A 22,197-nucleotide genomic window follows, 5' to 3' on the forward strand; every position below is an offset into this window, starting at 1 on the left:
ACATATCGCTTTTAAAAAAAAGAGAATTAAATAATTTTCATGTGAATATTCAATCTCTTAGCTAGTAAATTTAGATAGTATTTCACAATTGTCTGTGATGTACTTATCAAAGAATATATGACAAATAACTTTAAATTAAAGTTTTGTTTTAGTACACATATCCTTTACAATGTTTAGAAATTACAACAGCTAGCAGTATACTAATTGTCTGATTTTAAGTCTTATTGAAAAAGTCATTATTGTTTATAAGCAGGCAAAGTTTTCGAGATCTCCTTTCGTGATATTTTAGCATCACATCTTCTGAGTTTAAAACCTCTAGGCCTGAAAATGTGAGTACATTCTTCATTATTGCTATTTTCAAAATTTCATGGAGGGTAGCTCTGATACAGTGTGAATGAGCAATTTGCTCATGATTTTTAATAATGATTCATATTTTTTAAAGTCAAATTTCTTGCAACTTTGTTTATCATTATGTTCAGTGGTTCAAGAAAATTGTAATGTGCACATCTTTATATTAGAACTGCATAATGAGGAACTGCTTGCACATGCGATTGGAATTGAACATTTTCTCAGTCGCTGGTGGAATAAGAGACAAAAAATTGCTCATTTTTTAACAGAATCATTATGTTGTTGGTCAATAAGGTCTTCGTCAAGTTCGATAAAAGACACCCTGTATTGCAGCTTTGGTTAGTGCAGTGTCATTTATACCCACAGTACACAACTGGTTGATATTCTCTTTTTGTAGAACCAATTTTTACTTGTTTTTCCAACATTCAATGGGATGCGATTTTTATTGAACCAAATTGCAGATCTATCTACAATTTTTTGATGCGCAGCAAATTATTTTTTCAGATCTTTGAGGTATATTGCAGTATATCAGGGAGCCAATAGATTACGGAGTGGGAACAATCACTGTGTGCATGCGCTCCTCTCGAAATTCAGGATCGAGCAAATGCTCATCTCATCCAAAAATTTATAACGCACCACCAACAAGCCGCACTCCTAAATAAAATTTGATTGCGTAGGAGGGATCCTATTGAAAGCCTTCAGAACAAGCAACACCACGTCATAGAAATGGTTTCGCAATCAGGAGTTTCAAACTGGCTCACTGCTCTACTGCTTGCGGATTCACGCTAATAAAAACCGAAATTAGAGAAGTAATTTGCATTGGATATAATATCAACTCAAAAGCGCCCATTAATTTTCCATGTGTTGAAAAATTCACCCCATCAAATGCTCTCCACAGTGTGAAGGGCGGGTATACACACATGGGACACAAGGAGATCCGAGACACCTTTGCTAATATCATGCAAGGCGTGTGAAATGATGTCAAGATAGCCGACTCTACAGTTGTTTCAAGGCGAGTCGAAACCTATATACAAAAACTACTAGCACTGATGAATGCGACTAGACATTAAAGCAAATGGCATGTGAGGGTGTAGTGTCAGCCGTAATTCCTTCGAAAAAAAGATCTTTAACCAACTTGCCAATACATGCCCCAAGAACTCCGTAGAAGCTTAAAAATACAATGAGTCCGTGACGCGACTCAAGTACGAGCAACGAATACTTGATCTCGAGAATAATGTATTCATCTCTCTCGTATTTTCCTGCATAAGGGCGTAGGACTGTCCACAATGTGCACTATAAAACAACTAGCTAGCAAAATTGCTGAAAAAAAGATGAATAATACTCGAACTCTACAAAATGCATACGCACGAGAATAAGATTTGTTCACCGGTGCAGTGCTATTATACGCCTCAGAAGGTTTCGTGGTTCCAAATGTCTATGTGACATTGATAGTTCACGCAGTGCCATAGTGCGGGAGGGGAGACTGGCTTTATAACAAATTAGTTTGAATAGAAAATCAAATCGCATGTTGCAGCTCTAAAGTGTTATAGTGTCTTGTCCTTGGAGTTTTAAATGATGCAGTCATGTCTCGGTTTATACAGAAATTCAAGTCTCATGACGAGGCTCTAAAAGATATTTGTTATGCTATGTCTGTCAAATTTGCGAGGAGAAGTTTCAATACTTTTTCAGGCTCTCTTTTCCCTAACTTTAAAAAAGGGACTAAGTTTAAATAAATGAATATTATGATGAATGTTTAAAAAAATACTTTTACTCTGGTAAACAAAAATTTGTAATTCAAACGTTTAGAGATTCAACCTGCAATTGTCGGCTAACATTTTTTGATGTTTGCTATTTCATGAAAAAATATAATCATTTCTCCGAAACCTTTGAAGACATTTCAGTCTTCCTTTTTGTTGATGTTTTTAAGATAAAACATTAGGGTAAAATAAAGTCCTATTTTATAATTGCCTTTTGAACCTTTCACGTCACGGCTTTCTTAACTTAATTGCCGATATGTTCTTTTAGATGCCGTTTCCACATCAGGGAATACATCCCACTTATCAATTTTTTTCTGATGTACAGGAAGAAAAATTCGCTTCGTTCTAAACCATTATAGTAAATTGTTTCCAGAGATCAAAGGAAAAAAATCCTAAGTTTGTATATCTACATCGAAACCAAATACATATCACTCTGACAGAACACAGTTGGGCCTTGAAGGCTTGCTTGCAGATAGGAAAAACAGGAAACATATCGCTTTTAAAAAAAAGAGAATTAAATAATTTTCATGTGAATATTCAATCTCTTAGCTAGTAAATTTAGATAGTATTTCACAATTGTCTGTGATGTACTTATCAAAGAATATATGACAAATAACTTTAAATTAAAGTTTTGTTTTAGTACACATATCCTTTACAATGTTTAGAAATTACAACAGCTAGCAGTATACTAATTGTCTGATTTTAAGTCTTATTGAAAAAGTCATTATTGTTTATAAGCAGGCAAAGTTTTCGAGATCTCCTTTCGTGATATTTTAGCATCACATCTTCTGAGTTTAAAACCTCTAGGCCTGAAAATGTGAGTACATTCTTCATTATTGCTATTTTCAAAATTCCATGGAGGGTAGCTCTGATACAGTGTGAATGAGCAATTTGCTCATGATTTTTAATAATGATTCATATTTTTTAAAGTCAAATTTCTTGCAACTTTGTTTATCATTATGTTCAGTGGTTCAAGAAAATTGTAATGTGCACATCTTTATATTAGAACTGCATAATGAGGAACTGCTTGCACATGCGATTGGAATTGAACATTTTCTCAGTCGCTGGTGGAATAAGAGACAAAAAATTGCTCATTTTTTAACAGAATCATTATGTTGTTGGTCAATAAGGTCTTCGTCAAGTTCGATAAAAGACACCCTGTATTGCAGCTTTGGTTAGTGCAGTGTCATTTATACCCACAGTACACAACTGGTTGATATTCTCTTTTTGTAGAACCAATTTTTACTTGTTTTTCCAACATTCAATGGGATGCGATTTTTATTGAACCAAATTGCAGATCTATCTACAATTTTTTGATGCGCAGCAAATTATTTTTTCAGATCTTTGAGGTATATTGCAGTATCATTTGCATACAAAATAAATCCATAGCAAGTTGTACTAAATTTGATACCATTTATATAAAAAAAATGACAAAGTCACAAGATCGAGCCTTTGGTTTAAGCTAAGACCTCATATTTTTTGTTGTTGCTTATTTCCCTAATTTGAGAAAACTGCAGTGTATTAATTATATGATTTTTGAAACATCTAAGAAAAGCACCCTTAATAATTTATTCAGGCATTTTTCAACAAAATTTGTTCGTGAACAGTGTCAGAAGCTTTCTCAAGGTAATGACATGTGCAAATTTTTTCAATATTTATGACTATAACCTAACTTCATGCGTTTTTTTGAAATTTGCATGGTAAAAAACGCACTGACAAGACCATGCTCTTTAGGCAATTGTTGTTAAGATTATAAGCATTAACGCTGCTTTTGTTTTTAAATCGATTCAAAGTTTTGTTCACTACCGTTGTTGTCTTACGGAACAGCAAGCAACGAAAAAATTTTTTCCTGAGTCTCCATTTGCAACAGTGTCAAAATTAGCTGCCAACTTTTTGCGGAATTCAGAATTCTCTTCAATTTTCTAAGTTTGTTTCAGAGAGATATGTTTGTTTTCTTTTGATGAAATTCTCTACTCTTCATTTTTGTTTGTTTGATTAACTTTTATTGTTCATCATTACCCTTTTCGGTTCTATATGATTTGTCTAGGAAGTTTAATTGTTTCAAATGAATCTGAAACGTTTGAATCTGAATCTGAAACATAACTGAAAAGTTTCGTTAGAAACTGCTTGAGCCAATTCTTTTTTAAAAAAATTCATGCTACCTTTTCAAAGAAATTCAATTTTTACTGTTTTAGCCGACTGCTAAATTTTTTTAGACCTTATATTGAACTTTTGTGTCCCATTTTCAAGGATTTTTGCGGTTTGATGAAATATGAGAACTGCAGAAATCGTTGCGTATATTATTGCATCGGTTTCGGGCATCTGCATTTCAACGCAAGAGTGATCATTTAATTACCTTTTTCGACATTTTTAGCAAACAGAAACTTGAGAAACACAGATAAAATAAAGTCTGTGTTGTTTTTGTCTCACGACGGACAGTAATACGTCCAGCCAGTGTTAGTCCAATTGCAGGCATGCAATAAGATTTTAAGTGCGTAAGTAGAATTTCTTTGTAGAAAAAGTTAACATTGAGGTCACCACAGAATTTATGTTTCATATCAGGTTCCACAACAATTTTGTCAAGAAAAATTTCTAATGTATGAAAGGTTCTCAATAGCGAAGCTTAGAGTTATGTATAAGCCTATTTTGGCTTCAAAGTCAAAGCTTTTCTCGAGTTTTCCAAGGCTTTCGCGCTAGCACTACCCTTTACACACATATACATTCCACATATTTTTTCTTTCTCTTAGCGTTTATGCTTCTATTTTCAAATGAAATGTTATGGGTTGTTTTCTTTGAGTAAGATTTAACCATGTTTCTGTATTGTAGAGCTGATGTTTCGTATTAAATAGTTTTTAATTCAGTTTTTGGACAGCTATTCGGTTTCTTTTATCTACGAATGAAGATTTATCCAATTGCGGTTGCAGCGAAATTTATTCGTTTTTAACAAATCGTTTTCTTATTAGTCATCGCGCATTGATAAAACACATTAAGAAAACAGTTATAATTTTTTCAAAAATATTACTAATTATTGGGGAAAACGATTGATAGAAGAAATAAGCATAGAATTAGGCTACAGCTTACTCTGTGGATTGTATAATGTGACGGATTACATTTTGCGTACATTACAGTTTGTCAATGACTACTTGCTGAAATCAGAAACAAGATGGTGTTCCTTAACAATTGATTTCTGAGAAGTGGGTTTAAATTGCTCTTTCGTTTTCTGCAGTTGAAAACTAATTTATCACTTAAAAACTCTTTAAGGATATCAGAATTATAGATGGAATAGGAAACAGACAAGAAAAATTTTCTGTTCTTCATTTTTTACATGAACGTTTTTTCATTTGTTTTTTTCTCTTTTCAGAAAGACCTTTTGCTTTTTCAGTGGAGGCATATTTTTGACCTCTTCATTGTCGTTAGTTGGTCGTGAAGTCTCTGTTTTGTTCTTCTTGATAACCCTAAAAACGTTCAGTTCATCAATCTCAATCAGTTTTTCGTACGTGGGATTCTGTTTGTTTGCCTTTGTCCTCTAACAGAGACACAGTACAGTTGTGAGTGCTTTAAATCATGTTTCGTGTGACCGCTTGTGCTTTGATTCGGCACCTTATGTCAGGCTGTGGAACATATGGATTTTCCTTTGACATGGTGTTTCACTTTTTGTAGAATTCTTCTTTTTAATTATTTTAAAACGGTCGTTTTAACTGTGGGAAAAAAGAACTCAGTTGTAGATTTGGAAGAAAATGACAGGCTTCTATTCTATCCTTGTAACCTAATATTAAAAAAAATTGTTATACTTAACATCCCTACTGGTGAGAGCATCAATTTGGGGGTTAACCACAAGCACAATATTTTTTCGGGTGTACCTTGCTTGTGCTTGTAACTTTTCACTAATATTTTACTGGTTTGGCGAAAGTTTTGCAACTCGATCTTTTACTCTATAACTTTTCCTTAAGAGCTTCAATCTGCTTGTAAAGTGTTTCAAGTGTTGGTTGTGGTCTGTGGTTAATCACAACATCTAATATTACACAGGATGCTGGGTACTCTTTGTCCTTGATTTTAGTTGTCAATTAGAAGCCAACAAAAGGAATCTTGAAATTTTAACTATTAAGGTTTGAATCAGTTTGCTTATGTAGCAATTAGAGAACAAAAAATTTTGCTGCTTAACCACGCAGTATTTTCATTTGCTACAAATCTTAACTATTAAGGTTCGAATCAGTATCCCTATGTAACAATTGGAGAAAAAAAAATTTTTGCTGCCTAAACACGCAGTCTTTTTGGTTAGAACAATTTTACACTCAAGAACAGCCGACTGTTTCGCTTGAGCTTGTTGTTATTATTATCAATTATATTTCTTTATATTTTCGTACCTTTAAAAATAGTTTTTGAATCATTTTTCCGACGCTTGAATTTGCTGCCATTCATTCCCTCTCTTTAAAAAGAATTTCATGAGTTTGAAAAGGTAAAACTTTTTTTGAAGTCAAAAGAGCAACGCTATATTTAGCATCTAAGCGTAACTAGAGAGGCTTGATTCCAATCTCCAAATAGGTTTTGCAAAACGTAGATTTTCAGCAAAATTTTTGATTGTAAGTGCGTCTAAATTGAGTACTCTCAACAGTAAAACACGCTTTCTTTTGAAATCATTATTTGTGAAAAATTTTTTTAAAGAATTTAAAAAGTTGGAGATAAACAGTCAGATAGTTTATGTCACAACTGTAACTAAAAGCGCATCGATTTCTATAGTGTAATTCAAATTTCGCAATGAAGTATGCTTTAGACTTAATTCTGCTCTAAAAAATCTCAACTTTGAGATACGGTTGTTTGAAAAATGCGGGATGTGAAGTTAAACGTGTTTCGTTTTCAATCATGATTATAAGTTTCTATTCAAGGTCTTTTGAAAAAAAAACACAATTATGGTTTTGAATGAACAGCTCTGGTTAGATTTGACCTAAAGTTATGACCTCTTGAGTTTATTATAAAACCGCTATCACTAAGAACAATAGAAAGTTACAATAAGCCTAACATTGAGGAAAGACGCAAAATAGTTTGCTAAAAACGATTAAAATCACCAAAATTCAAGTTGCTTGTTATGTTTTTTCCCATTGGCTTCAAACTGAACCCCTAGTTCTTTTATCTTCTGCAAATATATTGAAGTTTTTATTGTAACAGAATCCACAGCCTTGCTTGTTTCTGGTCAAGAATCCATGTTTTCTTCAATCTCTTCGTGCAACAGCTTTGGCCAATTTTTATGCTCTTGGTTCAAATTTTGATCAGTAGTCTAAATCTGCTACCAGACATGGTATATGCTGACCTATAGACCAAGCTCGACGAAGAGAGTTATGAGAAACCGTGCTCAACGCCAATAGCCTATGAAATGGATCTGGCTCAACTTTAGCAAATTCTGGATCTCAGATCGACTCCAATTATTTACACTGGATACTTACGCGACCGAAAACTGCACGCTAAGTTTTTGCTGGACTTTTATTGTGAACGCTGAACACATCTCGATCTAACGTCACGCTCGAATTTTGATGTTCAACTTTTTTACACTAGATTTTTACTCGACGCAAAATGTTTTGATTTTTTTGAACTCATATTTCTAACTGTGAACTGTGCTCGACAAAAAATATCAAATCGATTTTCGCTCAAATCAAAACACTGAATTACAAAAGTTGTATTGAGCTTATTTCAAATCGTAATACGAATGTTCTTTTTAAACAATATTCTCACCTTGAAATGTTCTACGAGCAATTATTGTCGTCACTAATACTTATATCGTAGTTAGCAACCGGATTCCCACATAAGATGGCACTTTGCAGAGCCCATCACCCACAAGAGTTCCCTAGTGTTTCCATAAACTGAGGTCTAAACCTGGGCAAGAAAAAAAATTAAAGGAAAATATAAGAACCTTTAATTTACAAAACCATGAAACACTGGACTGAAAAATTACCAACAAACATATATCTCAGTTCTTTAAAATCTCGAAAATTTCAGTGATTAAACTGTAAAAAAAGCTAAGAACTAGAAAATAAAGCTGGCAAATAACAACCATGTTCAATCAGCTAGACGCAGCTGATGAAGAAAAAAGTGGCTGAAACCAAATCCCTTTGTAAACGTTGTTTTTTTTTTGTTTTTTGGCTTTCTTTGGTTTCTCTAGGCGCTTTAAGAGCAAAAGAAAAGAATTTCAAGTTTCAATGAACGAGGCTAATTTATGTTTCATTTAACCTCGATTTCAGGATGTCCCAACCTTTACTTGGAGTCAAAAACTTGTCTAGGTGAAAATTAGCTTGTAATTAATTCCCAATGAAGTATGTTTTGTACCAGAAGTCATACGAAATTGTAGATACAGTTCAGTCCCAAACATTTGCGAAACAGAGAAAAATTTTATGTCTGAAATAATAATTGATGGGAGTACGGAAGTAGATGCCCGAATAAACTTCCACTAATTGACACCATAGTATTTGCCTTAAATTTAGAAACTTTGGATTTCTTGTGATAATTAGTGTTGTGAATATAGGGCAAGCAAGAAGACAATAAACGAGAAATGTACGCCAGAAATGTAAACAATCAAATCTAAACTGCATGAGTAAGTGAGAAGAAAACATAGCGCAGATAGTATAGCACTGGTTCTCTTAATCTAAGGATACCTGTTTCGAGCCCCAATTTTGCCAAACCTTAGGACGCAAAATAGTATTCTGATGCATGTACCTTGAGAAAAGAACTGTTTCAGGGCAGTTTTGAGACGAAAGAGCCCAATTTCGACAAAGATGATTTTGATATGAAGAAAATGATTAACAAAACGCATTAATTGGTCCAACTGTTAGGTCGTAGCAAAGCCAGATTTTGTCATTGATGAACTCACTTGACCTCTATTGGCCTGCAGCCAGCTGACAAGTTTTATCTAGCTTTTTTTCTGGCAGAGTAAACTTAGACATCTCATGATAGCAATATTGTGAATCGTTGCGTGTTACCTGGCAAAAAGTGTTTTGTTGAATAATCTGACTGATATATGCAAAAAAATTTTTTTTGTCTTATGTTTTTTTTATTTGAGTCGTGCTGTTTTTTTGCTCAACTATTTATTTCAATGTTCATCAATTGTTATAAGTGTTTTTACATTGAAGACATTTGATTACAAAATTGATAGAATTTTCTTTGTCTGGAAACGGAAAAGTTCGGGTGCAGTATATTAAGGTCAATTTCCGATGTGATGACTGCATTTCTGTTGCAATTTTGCGATTCAGATTGCTCGCAAAACGCGTGTCTTCTTCTGTAAGCTACAAATCAATTTGATGAAACAAAATCATTCGAATTATAATTGTTAGAAAACAAAATTGCCTCATTTAGTTGTTCCAAAACAAATTATTCGAATTTGCTTTTGTCTCTGACGCTCTGGCCCATTATAGAGAAAATTCAGGAAACTTCGCCAGAGTTTCAACAACATTACTGGTATCTAGATGATGGTGTCTTGGTGGGCCCAGAGGACGATCTCATTAGATCTTGGGATCTTCTATGCCAGCTCGGACCTGATCGCGGCCTCCACGTCGGGGTCGATAAATGCGAACTGTGGTCCACGATAGATTTAGACAGACTGCATATAAGAATAAAACGAAATGATCTGAGGTTCTTGGAGCTGCGTTAGGAACCCCAGAGTTTGTCTGCATGAAACTTAACGAAAGGATAGGGAAAATAGGTGTACTTTTCGATAAGTTGGACTACCTTGATGACCCTCAGTGCGCCCTAGGTATCCTACGCCACTGTATTAGGTCCCCCAAAATGGTGTATTCATTGCGTTGTCAAACGCCCACTAGTCCAGTTATTAAATCCCTAAAAGACTTTGATGCCCAACAACGCGAAAAACTTGAGAATATCCTTGGAACTGTTCTTCCAGAATAATCCTGGACTCAAGCAACCCTGACCATAACTCTTTCAGGGTTGGGTGTTCGCCAATGCCAAGACCAGTATAAAGCATCTTACGTTGGTTCTGTTCTGTCCTCTGAAGATCTTGTTTCGAAAATAACCGGTGAAAGCCCAAAGAAGTTTTTCAGGATCTTTATTCCAGTATAGCACAACTGGACATTGCAAACCACTCGCAAAAGACGATTCAGCATGCTCTTGATAATGAAAAATTTCCTGGTCTTAAAGAGAATCTAGCTTGTGAGAAAGAATCCGCCCGACTTCTCTCATTGTCTGTTCGTCATGCTGGAGCTTGGTTGTCTGCTCCCATTCCAGCTCTTGGGCTTCATATGGCACCAAATGAGTTTAGAATTGGTGCAAAGTACAGGTTTGGTGTCCCTGTCTACGACGCCGAAAGGAAGTGCCCGTTCTGTAAAGCAGGAGTTCTTGACATCTATGGGGATCATGCCATTGCGTGTCACGGTTGAGGAGACGCAATGGCAAGACATGGCCGGATTCGAGATAAAATAGTGTCTGCTTGCTCATCTGCGAATCTCTCACCAGTAGTGGAAAAAGAGAACCTAATTCCAGAAAGCCAGACACGCTCCGGAGACATCTTTGTCCCGACTTGGAAAGCGGGGAAACCTGCTGCATTTGATGTAACTGTTACTTCGTCGCTGCAATCCAACTCTCTCACTAATGCGGCTACAAAGGCAGGATACGCACTTGATGCAGCAGATGAAAGAAAATATTGTATCCACGACAATAACTGCGCAAAAATGGGAATCACATTTGTTCCCCTTGCAATTGAAGTCCTTGGCGGGATATCGGCAACCTTCAAGAAAACACTCACGTGGTTGGCTGTGTTAAGTGACAATGGTTCCTTCCAAGCTTAGGGGTTGTCTGTAGCTTTCTGTAAACTAATGCAATCCTTGTCAATCAGTCACCGCTATTCGGGGATCAGCGGAAATGTTGCTGGCATGGGCTCCCTAGTAGACTATTTTGCTTTTTAGGTGCTCGACCGCTCGGAGGGGAGATGGTTGATACAGTACTGTTGCAATCATTGTCGACAGATATCATCAAGGGATCTGCCTCAATGATTTTGACACGCTCTTTATGGCCAGATTTAACCAATTCAGAATAAGAAGAGTCTAGATTGGTCCTTTAATAATGAGTCGCCAAAACGATTGCAACAAACGGGAGCCTTATCAATGTGCAGTTCTAGTATTTTTATCTTACCTTACCAAGGTGGGGAGAATAAAAACATACATTTTACATGTGAAAAATAAAAAATGCTGATGAAATGAAATTCATAAACTGTTGATCTGTTTTATTGACAACCACCGTTTTGATAACCAAGTTAATTGACAAAAATGTGTCAATAAATGAAATTTAAAATTTCCCTGATTTCGTTGAATTCCAATTATCAATCAAATTAAATGTGCAAAGGTCTTGTATGCAAAGATCTGACTGTTGAGTAAAAAGTGAAGTTTGTTGTTGCGTTTTCAAACCATTATCAAACCATTATTCACTGCTTTTTCTTCCCTCTTAGAATTTACTCTTTTCATATTTTAAGTCAGGGTATCAACGTGGGGAAAAATCAATTTCTCGGTCCCCGATTGGGTAATTAAATTAAACAGTATTTTTCACAAACCTTCTGTTCCGGCGTTTCTCGTGAAACAAATCAGCAAAAAAGTAACACGCAGAAAATTTAATTAATTCAAAAATTATTACTAAATCATTAATCGATTGTGCAAGATCAGATGAATTTATCACACGAAATAAACGAAAACTGTTATTTTTAAAGGCCCTTTTGTGTTCATCGGCCCAGTCCTTTTGTGCGCTTAACAGTCTTGAAGAGAATATATTTTTGCAGCACACGGAAACCACAAAAATTTTTCGAAAACATTTTAAATTTCGTAATTTCAACCTTGTGATATAGTCACAGTCATCATCAATTAGTCATTTGTTGCAAATTTAGTTGAGGAACTCAATACGAAGGCGAGGCTGTCTTTCTCTGGTAATTTTTTCCGGATCGTTTGTTGTGGCCGGAGGAGGTGCCAGTGGAAGTGTGGGTTGGAGCGGGTGTCGAGTTGGGGGAGGGGGAGGAGGATAGGTCGTTCAGGGTGAAGTTAGACAGCCTGCTGTCTCGTCCTCCCCTGTCACTTGCCCCGTCACTTGTGTCATACACGCCAACGCTACCTCCTTCTAAAAGGAAACCCAGTGCCAATTACATAATAATGACAAAAGCTTAGAGCAAGAGAACATTTTTTGCAAAGATATTCAAGATAACTGGGTTTTAAAAAGATATGCCAAAACTTGTGATACAAAATGTACCAATTGAACAAGTTTTGAATATTCAAATAAACGCTAAAACAAACGCTGAAAACAGCTAAAATCAAAGCTGTTGAATTTATGTAAGATCTGCGCTAAAAATGCTATATGTCAGACGTAAGTGTTGTTTACAACGGTGTCAGGACAATTTACGCAATTCCGTTTTACCCGACTTGATTTTACCCAATGCCATTATACCCAACCTGCCATTTTACCCAATGCCAACTTTAACTTACCCTATTGATAAAATTACCAGAAGGGCTATTTAGCCGACTATATACAGACTTCTTTTGAAGTCTTTTAAAACTTACAGCTCAAAATTTTCAAGTTGCGAATATCAAAACATAACTAATGGATAAAATTGGACGACATAGTAAGAGCATAAGCTGTCCATACGAACGTATGTACAACTTAAAAACTTGTTTTCATGAGTTAAACTAAAATTGCGAAATAGTGATTAATTGCAGCTTTAATAACAAATCATCTAAACATGTTTGACTTACTTAGAAATTGAGTTTTCCAGTTTGCTCTAATGACGGCTCTGCATAGGAGTTACTTTCAGTTTGAGTGATAACCAAGTGAAACAAAATTGATACACCTTGCCATGTCATGCAGGATCTTGATAGCCCTTTTAAAAATTGGGATATCTTGCCAAGAACTTGATAGACAAACATTTCTTGGAACACCTTGATAAGATCTCGACAAGATCTTATCAAGATATGTCAGGAAATTTTCTTGGCGTAACTTGATAAGATCTTGATGATTCATGGCACATAGAAAATTTTGTTTGTACGCAATCTGGAGTGAGGTGTTGGGATCGGGAAACCAGACAAAAATTGACCATGACCAGGCAATCCAGACAAAAACTTAACCATGACTCGAAGTAGTGATTACTAGCGCGAAACATTGCGTTCATGTCTCAACTTTGAAACGATATGCAACTGAGGTTCTTGGAGCTGCGTTAGGAACCCCAGAGTTTGTCTGCATGAAACTTAACGAAAGGATAGGGAAAATAGGGGTACTTTTCGATAAGTTGGACTATCTTGATGACCCTCAGTGCGCCCTAGGTATCCTACGCCACTGTATTGGGTCCCCCAAAATGGTGTATTCATTGCGTTGTCAAACGCCCACAAGTCCAGTTATTAAATCCCTAAAAGACTTTGATGCCCAACAACGCGAAAAACTTGAGAATATCCTTGGAACTGTTCTTCCAGAAGAATCCTGGATTCAAGCAACCCTGACCATAACCCTTTCAGGGTTGGGTGTTCGCCAATGCCAAGACCAGTATAAAGCATCATACGTTGGTTCTGTTCTCTCCTCTGAAGATCTTGTTTCGAAAAAAACCGGTGAAAGCCCAAAAAAGATTTTCAGGATCTTTATTCCAGTATAGCACAACTGGACATTGCAAACCTCTCGCAAAAGACGATTCAGCATGCTCTTGAAAATGAAAAATTTCCTGGTCTTAAAGAGAATCTAGCTTGTGAGAGAGAATCCGCCCGACTTCTCTCATTGCCTGTTCGTCATGCTGGAGCTTGGTTGTCTGCTCCCATTCCAGCTCTTGGGCTTCATATGGCACCAAATGAGTTTAGAATTGGTGCAAAGTACAGGTTTGGTGTCCCTGTCTACGACGCCGAAAGGAAGTGCCCGTTCTGTAAAGCAGGAGTTCTTGACATCTATGGGGATCATGCCATTGCGTGTCACGGTTGAGGAGACGCAATGGCAAGACATGGCCGGATTCGAGATAAAATAGTGTCTGCTTGCTCATCTGCGAATCTCTCACCAGTAGTGGAAAAAGAGAACCTAATTCCAGAAAGCCAGACACGCTCCGCAGACATCTTTGTCCCGACTTGGAAAGCGGGGAAACCTGCTGCATTTGATGTAACTGTTACTTCGTCGCTGCAATCCAACTCTCTCACTAATGCGGCTACAAAGGCAGGATACGCACTTGATGCAGCAGATGAAAGAAAATATTGTATCTACGACAATAACTGCGCAAAAATGGGAATCACATTTGTTCCCCTTGCAATTGAAGTCCTTGGCGGGATATCGGCAACCTTCAAGAAAACACTCACGCGGTTGGCTGTGTTAAGTGACAATGGTTCCTTCCAAGCTTAGGGGTTGTCTGTAGCTTTCTGTAAACTAAAGCAATCCTTGTCAATCAGTCACCGCTATTCGGGGATCAGCGGAAATGTTGCTGCTGGCACGGGCTCCCTAGTAGACTATTTTGCTTTTTAGGTGCTCGACCGCTCGGAGGGGAGATGGTTGATACAGTACTGTTGCAATCATTGTCGACAGATATGATCAAGGGATCTGCCTCAATGATTTTGACACGCTTTTATGGCCAGATTTAACCAATTCAGAATAAGAAGAGTCTAGATTGGTCCTTTAATAATGAGTCGCCAAAACGATTGCAACAAACGGGAGCCTTATCAATGTGCAGTTCTAGTATTTTTATCTTACCTGACCAAGGTGGGGAGAATAAAAACATACATTTTACATGTGAAAAAAAAAATGCCGATGAAATGAAATTCATAAACTGTTGATCTGTTTTATTGACAACCACCGTTTTGATAACCAAGTTAATTGACAAAAATGTGTCAATAAAAGAAATTTAAATCTTCCCTGATTTCATTGAATTCCAATCATCAATCAAAATAAATGTGCAAAGGTCTTGTATGCAAAGATCTGACTGTTGAGTAAAAAGTGAAGTTTGTTGTTGCGTTTTCAAACCATTATCAAACCATTATTCACTGCTTTTTCTTCCCTCTTAGACTTTACTCTTTTCATATTTTAAGTCAGGGTATCAACGTGGGGAAAAATCAATTTCTCGGTCCCCGATTGAGTAATTACTTTAAACAGTATTTTTCACAAACCTTCTGTTCCGGCGTTTCTCGCGAAACAAATCAGCAAAAAAGTAACACGCAGAAAATTTAATTAATTCAAAAATTATTACTAAATCATTAATCGATTGTGCAAGATCAGATGAATTTATCACACGAAATAAACGAAAACTGTTATTTTTAAAGGCCCTTTTGTGTTCATCGGCCCAGTCCTTTTGTGCGCTTAACAGTCTTGAAGAGAATATATTTTTGCAGCACACGGAAACCACAAAAATTTTTCGAAAACATTTTAAATTTCGTAATTTCAACCTTGTAGTATAGTCACAGTCATCATCAGTCATTTGTTGCAAATTTTGTTGAGGAACTCAATACGAAGGCGAGGCTGTCTTTCTCTGGTTATTCTTTCCGGATCGTTTGTTGTGGCCGGAGGAGGTGCCAGTGGAAGTGTGGGTTGGAGCGGGTGTCGAGTTGGGGGAGGGGGAGGAGGATAGGTCGTTCAGGGTGAAGTTAGACAGCATGCTGTCTCGTCCTCCCCTGTCACTTGCCCCGTCACTTGTGTCATACACGCCAACGCTACCTCCTTCTAAAAGGAAACCCAGTGCCAATTGCATAATAATGACAAAAGCTTAGAGCAAGAGAACATTTTTTGCAAAGATATTCAAGATAACTCGGTTTTAAAAAGATATGCCAAAACTTGTGATACAAAATGTACAAATTGAACAAGTTTCTGAATATTCAAATAAACGCTAAAACAAACGCTGAAAACAGCTAAAATCAAGGCTGTTGAATTTATGTAAGATCTGCGCTAAAAAATGCTATTTGTCAGACGTAAGTGTTGTTTACAACGGTGTCAGGACAATTTACGCAATTCCGTTTTATCCGACTTGATTTTACCCAATGTCATTATACCCAACCTGCCATTTTACCCAATGCCAACTTTAACTTACCCTATTGATAAAATTACCAGAAGGGCTATTTAGCCGACTATATAGAGACTTCTTTTTGAAGTCTTTTAAAACTTACAGCTCAAAATTTTCAAGTTGAGAATATCAAAACATAACTAATGGATAAAATTGGACGACATAGTAAGTGCATAAGCTGTCAATACGAACTTGTCAAGAACTTGATAGACAGACATTTCTCGGAACACCTTGATAAGATCTTGACAAGATCTTATCAAGATATGTCAAGAAATTTTCTTGGCGTAACTTGATAAGATCTTGATGATTCTTGGTACATAGAAAATTTTGTTTGTACGCAATCTGGAGAGAGGTGTTGGAGCCGGGAAACCAGACAAGAATTGGCCATGACCAGGCAATCCAGACAAATACTTAACCACGACTCAAAGTAGTGAGATCTAGCACCATGCATTGTGCTCATGTCTCGACTTTGAAACGATATGCAACTATGGCTCAACGATACGACGATTCGACATAACACAAAATTAAACCAAAAGACGCGGTTATGACCAGACAGAAAAAAACATCGTTATAGGCGCAAATTTCGCATAGTCCCACAGAGTCAAAACATAAACAAGATCTGTGCAGTTAAAAAATCCTTTTGCGACCATCAAAAATGTGTTATGTGACTCAGAAACGTCTAAATACTATTTGTGAAAATTTTTAATAGTCAGCGGAAAATTGTTGGATTAATTGAATGACCAACAGACTTTGTCCAACAACTCCACCATCAAACTTTAAGTTCCATGTCCCGAACTTTAAATTAAAGCAATCTGATTTACAATAGGCCGAAACAAAAGCTATAAGCTAAAGAAAAAATACTGAACTCAAATGTCAAATGTTTTAGCCGGGACCTTTTTGGATCATCAAACGACGTAGCAGAGCAATAGCAAGAATTTTGCTCAACAAAACGTTTTCGAACCAAAAATTTGTTTTTTTTTTGGGTAGTTTGAATCATTCAGGCAAAAAACTAACCAGAAAAATAGTTCAGATTTTGTTGAACAGTAATACCTAGTCATTTGCACGGAAATAGGAATGTGCTTAGGGCTCTCACAGATCATAAGGTTTGAAAAAAAAAACAAAAATTATGCTGAACACTGAGAGCAGTCTGAGTAGAGAGAAAGCCTTGCAAAGAACTTGCAAGTTCGTACATCTCTTGATCTTTTCTTGGTAAGTACCATGGCAAGATTTTGGCAAGATTTACCAAGATTTAGTATGTTTCTCATCAAGTTGTACCAACTTTTAGTTCACCGGAAAGATAAATTCTGCGGATAGTAAATATAAACTCAGTTTTTGCGCAGCAGGTTTATATATAGGGCCGTGCAAGTGACGGTAAAATCATACAAGGCAAGCATCTATTTCAGCTTGACTGAAAAAATTCGTTACTAATTCAAGGCTGAAGACTTTGTAATTGCACCAAAAACAAAGAGAAGCATTTTTTTTATTTTTTTACGACGTTTTGTTTTAATTGGATAAAACTGAAATCGATTTTTTATCACTGTATTCCGCCAAATATTTTCATTTACACTAAAATGTGTATTTTGTCTTTCGTTAGTTACTAATTACGTTTCATTTGAGATATCACATTTTGTCAGAAGCTGAGTTATCGCTAAATGTTGACCAGTGAATAGTTTTTTAAATCCGTTAATTATTTAACAAGTGACCGTTTTGCAGTTATGAACCAATTAGATTTTTCGCTCAATTCCTTCAAAATAATTTTTGCATTCGAAAGTGATTGAGGCTGAAAAAGAGGGACGCAATATGGATAGTAGTTTTACGAAATGTAGTCTCTAATGTCCTGGAGCAGCTAAAAATCCTGAGACAAGTCGTTTAATTACTGTACTAGATAAAAAATATGCCCGATTTTGAGCAAAGATCATTTTGATGAGTAATCTCCGCAAAGATTTGAGAACATTGCCTATAAAAGACTCTAGCAACTTAATTCACGTCTCTGACCTTTTTTGGAGAGTTTCAGTAACAAAAGAAGTGACTATCATTAGTCAACAATGTTATGTTTCTGTTTGGAATAAACCGGTCAATTTCTTAGAATGTCAATCAAAAACTGTCATCTCTTAAATTTACAAAACGGTCAAAAGCTATTATAACAGTAGCAAAAAAACATAACTTTACCGTATTTAATCAAATTTTTAACGAAGAAGTACCTGCAGAATCTTGTCGAGAGGAGTCCAGCAGCCATCGAGATGTCTTCGCTTTTCCCCCAATCTCGCTCATCTGGGAAGGAGGTCGACTGCCTCCCCCGCTGTTATCCAAGTCCTCAGAATGAATACCACCCCCTCTCTTCCCTTGATCCCCAATTCCCTGATCACTTCCTTCCAAACTTTGGACACTTCTACTTCGCTTCTGTTCCTCAATCAGCTGTTGTTTGTCAGATGAGCGGTGCTTCTTAGCTAGAATTTATAAACATAACCGACTAAACGTCGGAAGAATTGCTCTGGAACGACTAGTGGGAGCTCTAATCAATTGCAACCTGCTTCAGTCGGGGGGGCCTAAATGGGACTAAGAAGTTCAATAGTGGGCTTCAAAAAACAACATTAGAGGTTAACATATACCACTATTAAGATTTAAAGTGAAAAATGGCACCAGTTTCGGCGCACTTTTCATTCGACTTTTTGTATTAAATTGCCGCCAATTGAATTCAGCTGCTTGAAATTGTGATTGAGAGAGAATTTTAGATCACGCGAAACGCAAAAAGTCAAGGGTGTAAAATTCACTCAAAAAGACAAAATTGTCAAGCAAAAATTTTGCATAAAAAAGACACGTTTACAATAATTGCTATGAACTTCGTTCAAGAGCAATTAAACGTTATATATTCACCAAAATTCCAATGTCTTCATAGATCGATAAAACCAGGTTTAGGTAATTTTATTTGTTTTGAAACTAATGGTTACAACCAACAGCTGGTATGTCAGCTCAACAGAATTAAAAATTGCTACGGTTGTGGTCTGTGTAAGTGAGTAGGTGTGGCATGCTCATTTAGAACCTAAAGCGACCAACGTTGCACAAACTGGTCAGAAACGACAGGATTTGGGGAAAGGCAGGATACGCACTTGATGCAGCAGAAGAAAGAAAATATTGTATCCACGACAATAACTGCGCAAAAATGGGAATCACATTTGTTCCCCTTGCAATTGAAGTCCTTGGCGGGATATCGGCAACCTTCAAGAAAACACTCACGCCGTTGGCTGTGTTAAGTGACAATGGTTCCTTCCAAGCTTAGGGGTTGTCTGTAGCTTTCTGTAAACTAATGCAATCCTTGTCAATCAGTCACCGCTATTCGGGGATCAGCGGAAATGTTGCTGGCACGGGCTCCCTAGTAGACTATTTTGCTTTTTAGGTGCTCGACCGCTCGGAGGGGAGATGGTTGATACAAGACTGTTGCAATCATTGTCGACAGATATGATCAAGGGATCTGCCTCAATGATTTTGACACGCTCTTTATGGCCAGATTTAACCAATTCAGAATAAGAAGAGTCTAGATTGGTCCTTTAATAATGAGTCGCCAAAACGATTGCAACAAACGGGAGCCTTATCAATGTGCAGTTCTAGTATTTTTATCTTACCTGACCAAGGTGGGGAGAATAAAAACATACATTTTACATGTGAAAAATAAAAAATGCTGATGAAATGAAATTCATAAACTGTTGATCTGTTTTATTGACAACCACCGTTTTGATAACCAAGTTAATTGACAAAAATGTGTCAATAAAAGAAATTTAAAATTTCCCTGATTTCATTGAATTCCAATTATCAATCAAATTAAATGTGCAAAGGTCTTGTATGCAAAGATCTGACTGTTGAGTAAAAAGTGAAGTTTGTTGTTGCGTTTTCAAACCATTATCAAACCATTATTCACTGCTTTTTCTTCCCTCTTAGACTTTACTCTTTTCATATTTTAAGTCAGGGTATCAACGTGGGGAAAAATCAATTTCTCGGTCCCCGATTGAGTAATTAAATTAAACAGTATTTTTCACAAACCTTCTGTTCCGGCGTTTCTCGCGAAACAAATCAGCAAAAAAGTAACACGCAGAAAATTTAATTAATTCAAAAATTTTTACTAGATCATTAATCAAAGGCCTTTTGTGTTCATCGGCCCAGTCCTTTTGTGCGCTTAACAGTCTTGAAGAGAGTATATTTTTGCAGCACACGGAAACCACAAAAATTTTTCGAAAACATTTTAAATTTCGTAATTTCAACCTTGTGATATAGTCACAGTCATCATCAATTAGTCATTTGTTGCAAATTTAGTTGAGGAACTCAATACGAAGGCGAGGCTGTCTTTCTCTGGTAATTTTTTCCGGATCGTTTGTTGTGGCCGGAGGAGGTGCCAGTGGAAGGGTGGGTTGGAGCGGGTGTCGAGTTGGGGGAGGGGGAGGAGGATAGGTCGTTCAGGGTGAAGTTAGACAGCATGCTGTCTCGTCCTCCCCTGTCACTTGCCCCGTCACTTGTGTCATACACGCCAACGCTACCTCCTTCTAAAAGGAAACCCAGTGCCAATTACATAATAATGACAAAAGTTTAGAGCAAGAGAACATTTTTTGCAAAGATATTCAAGATAACTGGGTTTTAAAAAGATATGCCAAAACTTGGGATACAAAATGTACCAATTGAACAAGTTTTGAATATTCAAATAAACGCTAAAACAAACGCTGAAAACAGCTAAAATCAAAGCTGTTGAATTTATGTAAGATCTGCGCTAAAAAGGCTATATGTCAGACGTAAGTGTTGTTTACAACGGTGTCAGGACAATTTACGCAATTCCGTTTTACCCGACTTGATTTTACCCAATGTCATTATACCCAACCTGCCATTTTTCCTAATGCCAACTTTAACTTACCCTATTGATAAAATTACCAGAAGGGCTATTTAGCCGACTATATACAGACTTCTTTTGAAGTCTTTTAAAACTTACAGCTCAAAATTTTCAAGTTGCGAATATCAAAACATAACTAATGGATAAAATTGGACGACATAGTAAGAGCATAAGCTGTCCATACGAACGTATGTACAACTTAAAAACTTGTTTTCATGAGTTAAACTAAAATTGCGAAATAGTGATTAATTGCAGCTTTAATAACAAATCATCAAAACATGTTTGACCTACTTAGAAATTGAGTTTTCCAGTTTGCTCTAATGACGGCTCTGCATACGAGTTACTTTCAGTTTGAGTGATAACCAAGTGAAACAAAATTGATACACCTTGCCATGTCATGCAGGATCTTGATAGCCCTTTTAAAAATTGAGATATCTTGCCAAGAACTTGATAGACAAACATTTCTTGGAACACCTTGATAAGATCTCGACAAGATCTTATCAAGATATGTCAGGAAATTTTCTTGGCGTAACTTGATAAGATCTTGATGATTCATGGCACATAGAAAATTTTGTTTGTACGCAATCTGGAGTGAGGTGTTGGGATCGGGAAACCAGACAAAAATTGACCATGACCAGGCAATCCAGACAAAAACTTAACCATGACTCGAAGTAGTGATTACTAACGCGAAACATTGCGTTCATGTCTCAACTTTGAAACGATATGCAACTGAGGTTCTTGGAGCTGCGTTAGGAACCCCAGAGTTTGTCTGCATGAAACTTAACGAAAGGATAGGGAAAATAGGGGTACTTTTCGATAAGTTGGACTATCTTGATGACCCTCAGTGCGCCCTAGGTATCCTACGCCACTGTATTGGGTCCCCCAAAATGGTGGATTCATTGCGTTGTCAAACGCCCACAAGTCCAGTTATTAAATCCCTAAAAGACTTTGATGCCCAACAACGCGAAAAACTTGAGAATATCCTTGGAACTGTTCTTCCAGAAGAATCCTGGATTCAAGCAACCCTGACCATAACCCTTTCAGGGTTGGGTGTTCGCCAATGCCAAGACCAGTATAAAGCATCATACGTTGGTTCTGTTCTCTCCTCTGAAGATCTTGTTTCGAAAAAAACCGGTGAAAGCCCAAAAAAGTTTTTCAGGATCTTTATTCCAGTATAGCACAACTGGACATTGCAAACCTCTCGCAAAAGACGATTCAGCATGCTCTTGAAAATGAAAAAT

At 36.7% G+C, this 22,197-nt stretch overlaps 1 protein-coding gene across 1 annotated transcript in view; it reads right to left on the bottom strand.

Moving 5' to 3' along the window:
- Window positions 1-15,241: 15,241 nt before the first annotated feature.
- LOC142341239 (uncharacterized) overlaps window positions 15,242-22,197 on the bottom strand; it is a 59,078-nt gene continuing 52,122 nt past the window's right edge. The window contains exons 13-15 of the mRNA XM_075392159.1: window positions 20,472-20,618; window positions 18,288-18,533; window positions 15,242-15,749 (exon numbers count right to left, since the gene is read on the bottom strand). Of these exons, the coding sequence (XP_075248274.1) occupies window positions 15,532-15,749; window positions 18,288-18,533; window positions 20,472-20,618 (611 nt within the window). The 3' untranslated portion in view covers window positions 15,242-15,531. The remainder of the gene's footprint in view (window positions 15,750-18,287; window positions 18,534-20,471; window positions 20,619-22,197) is intronic.

Source organism: Convolutriloba macropyga, chromosome 6 (genome assembly GCF_964194025.1).
Source record: "Convolutriloba macropyga chromosome 6, txConMacr16.3, whole genome shotgun sequence".
NCBI lineage: Eukaryota > Metazoa > Xenacoelomorpha > Acoela > Convolutidae > Convolutriloba > Convolutriloba macropyga.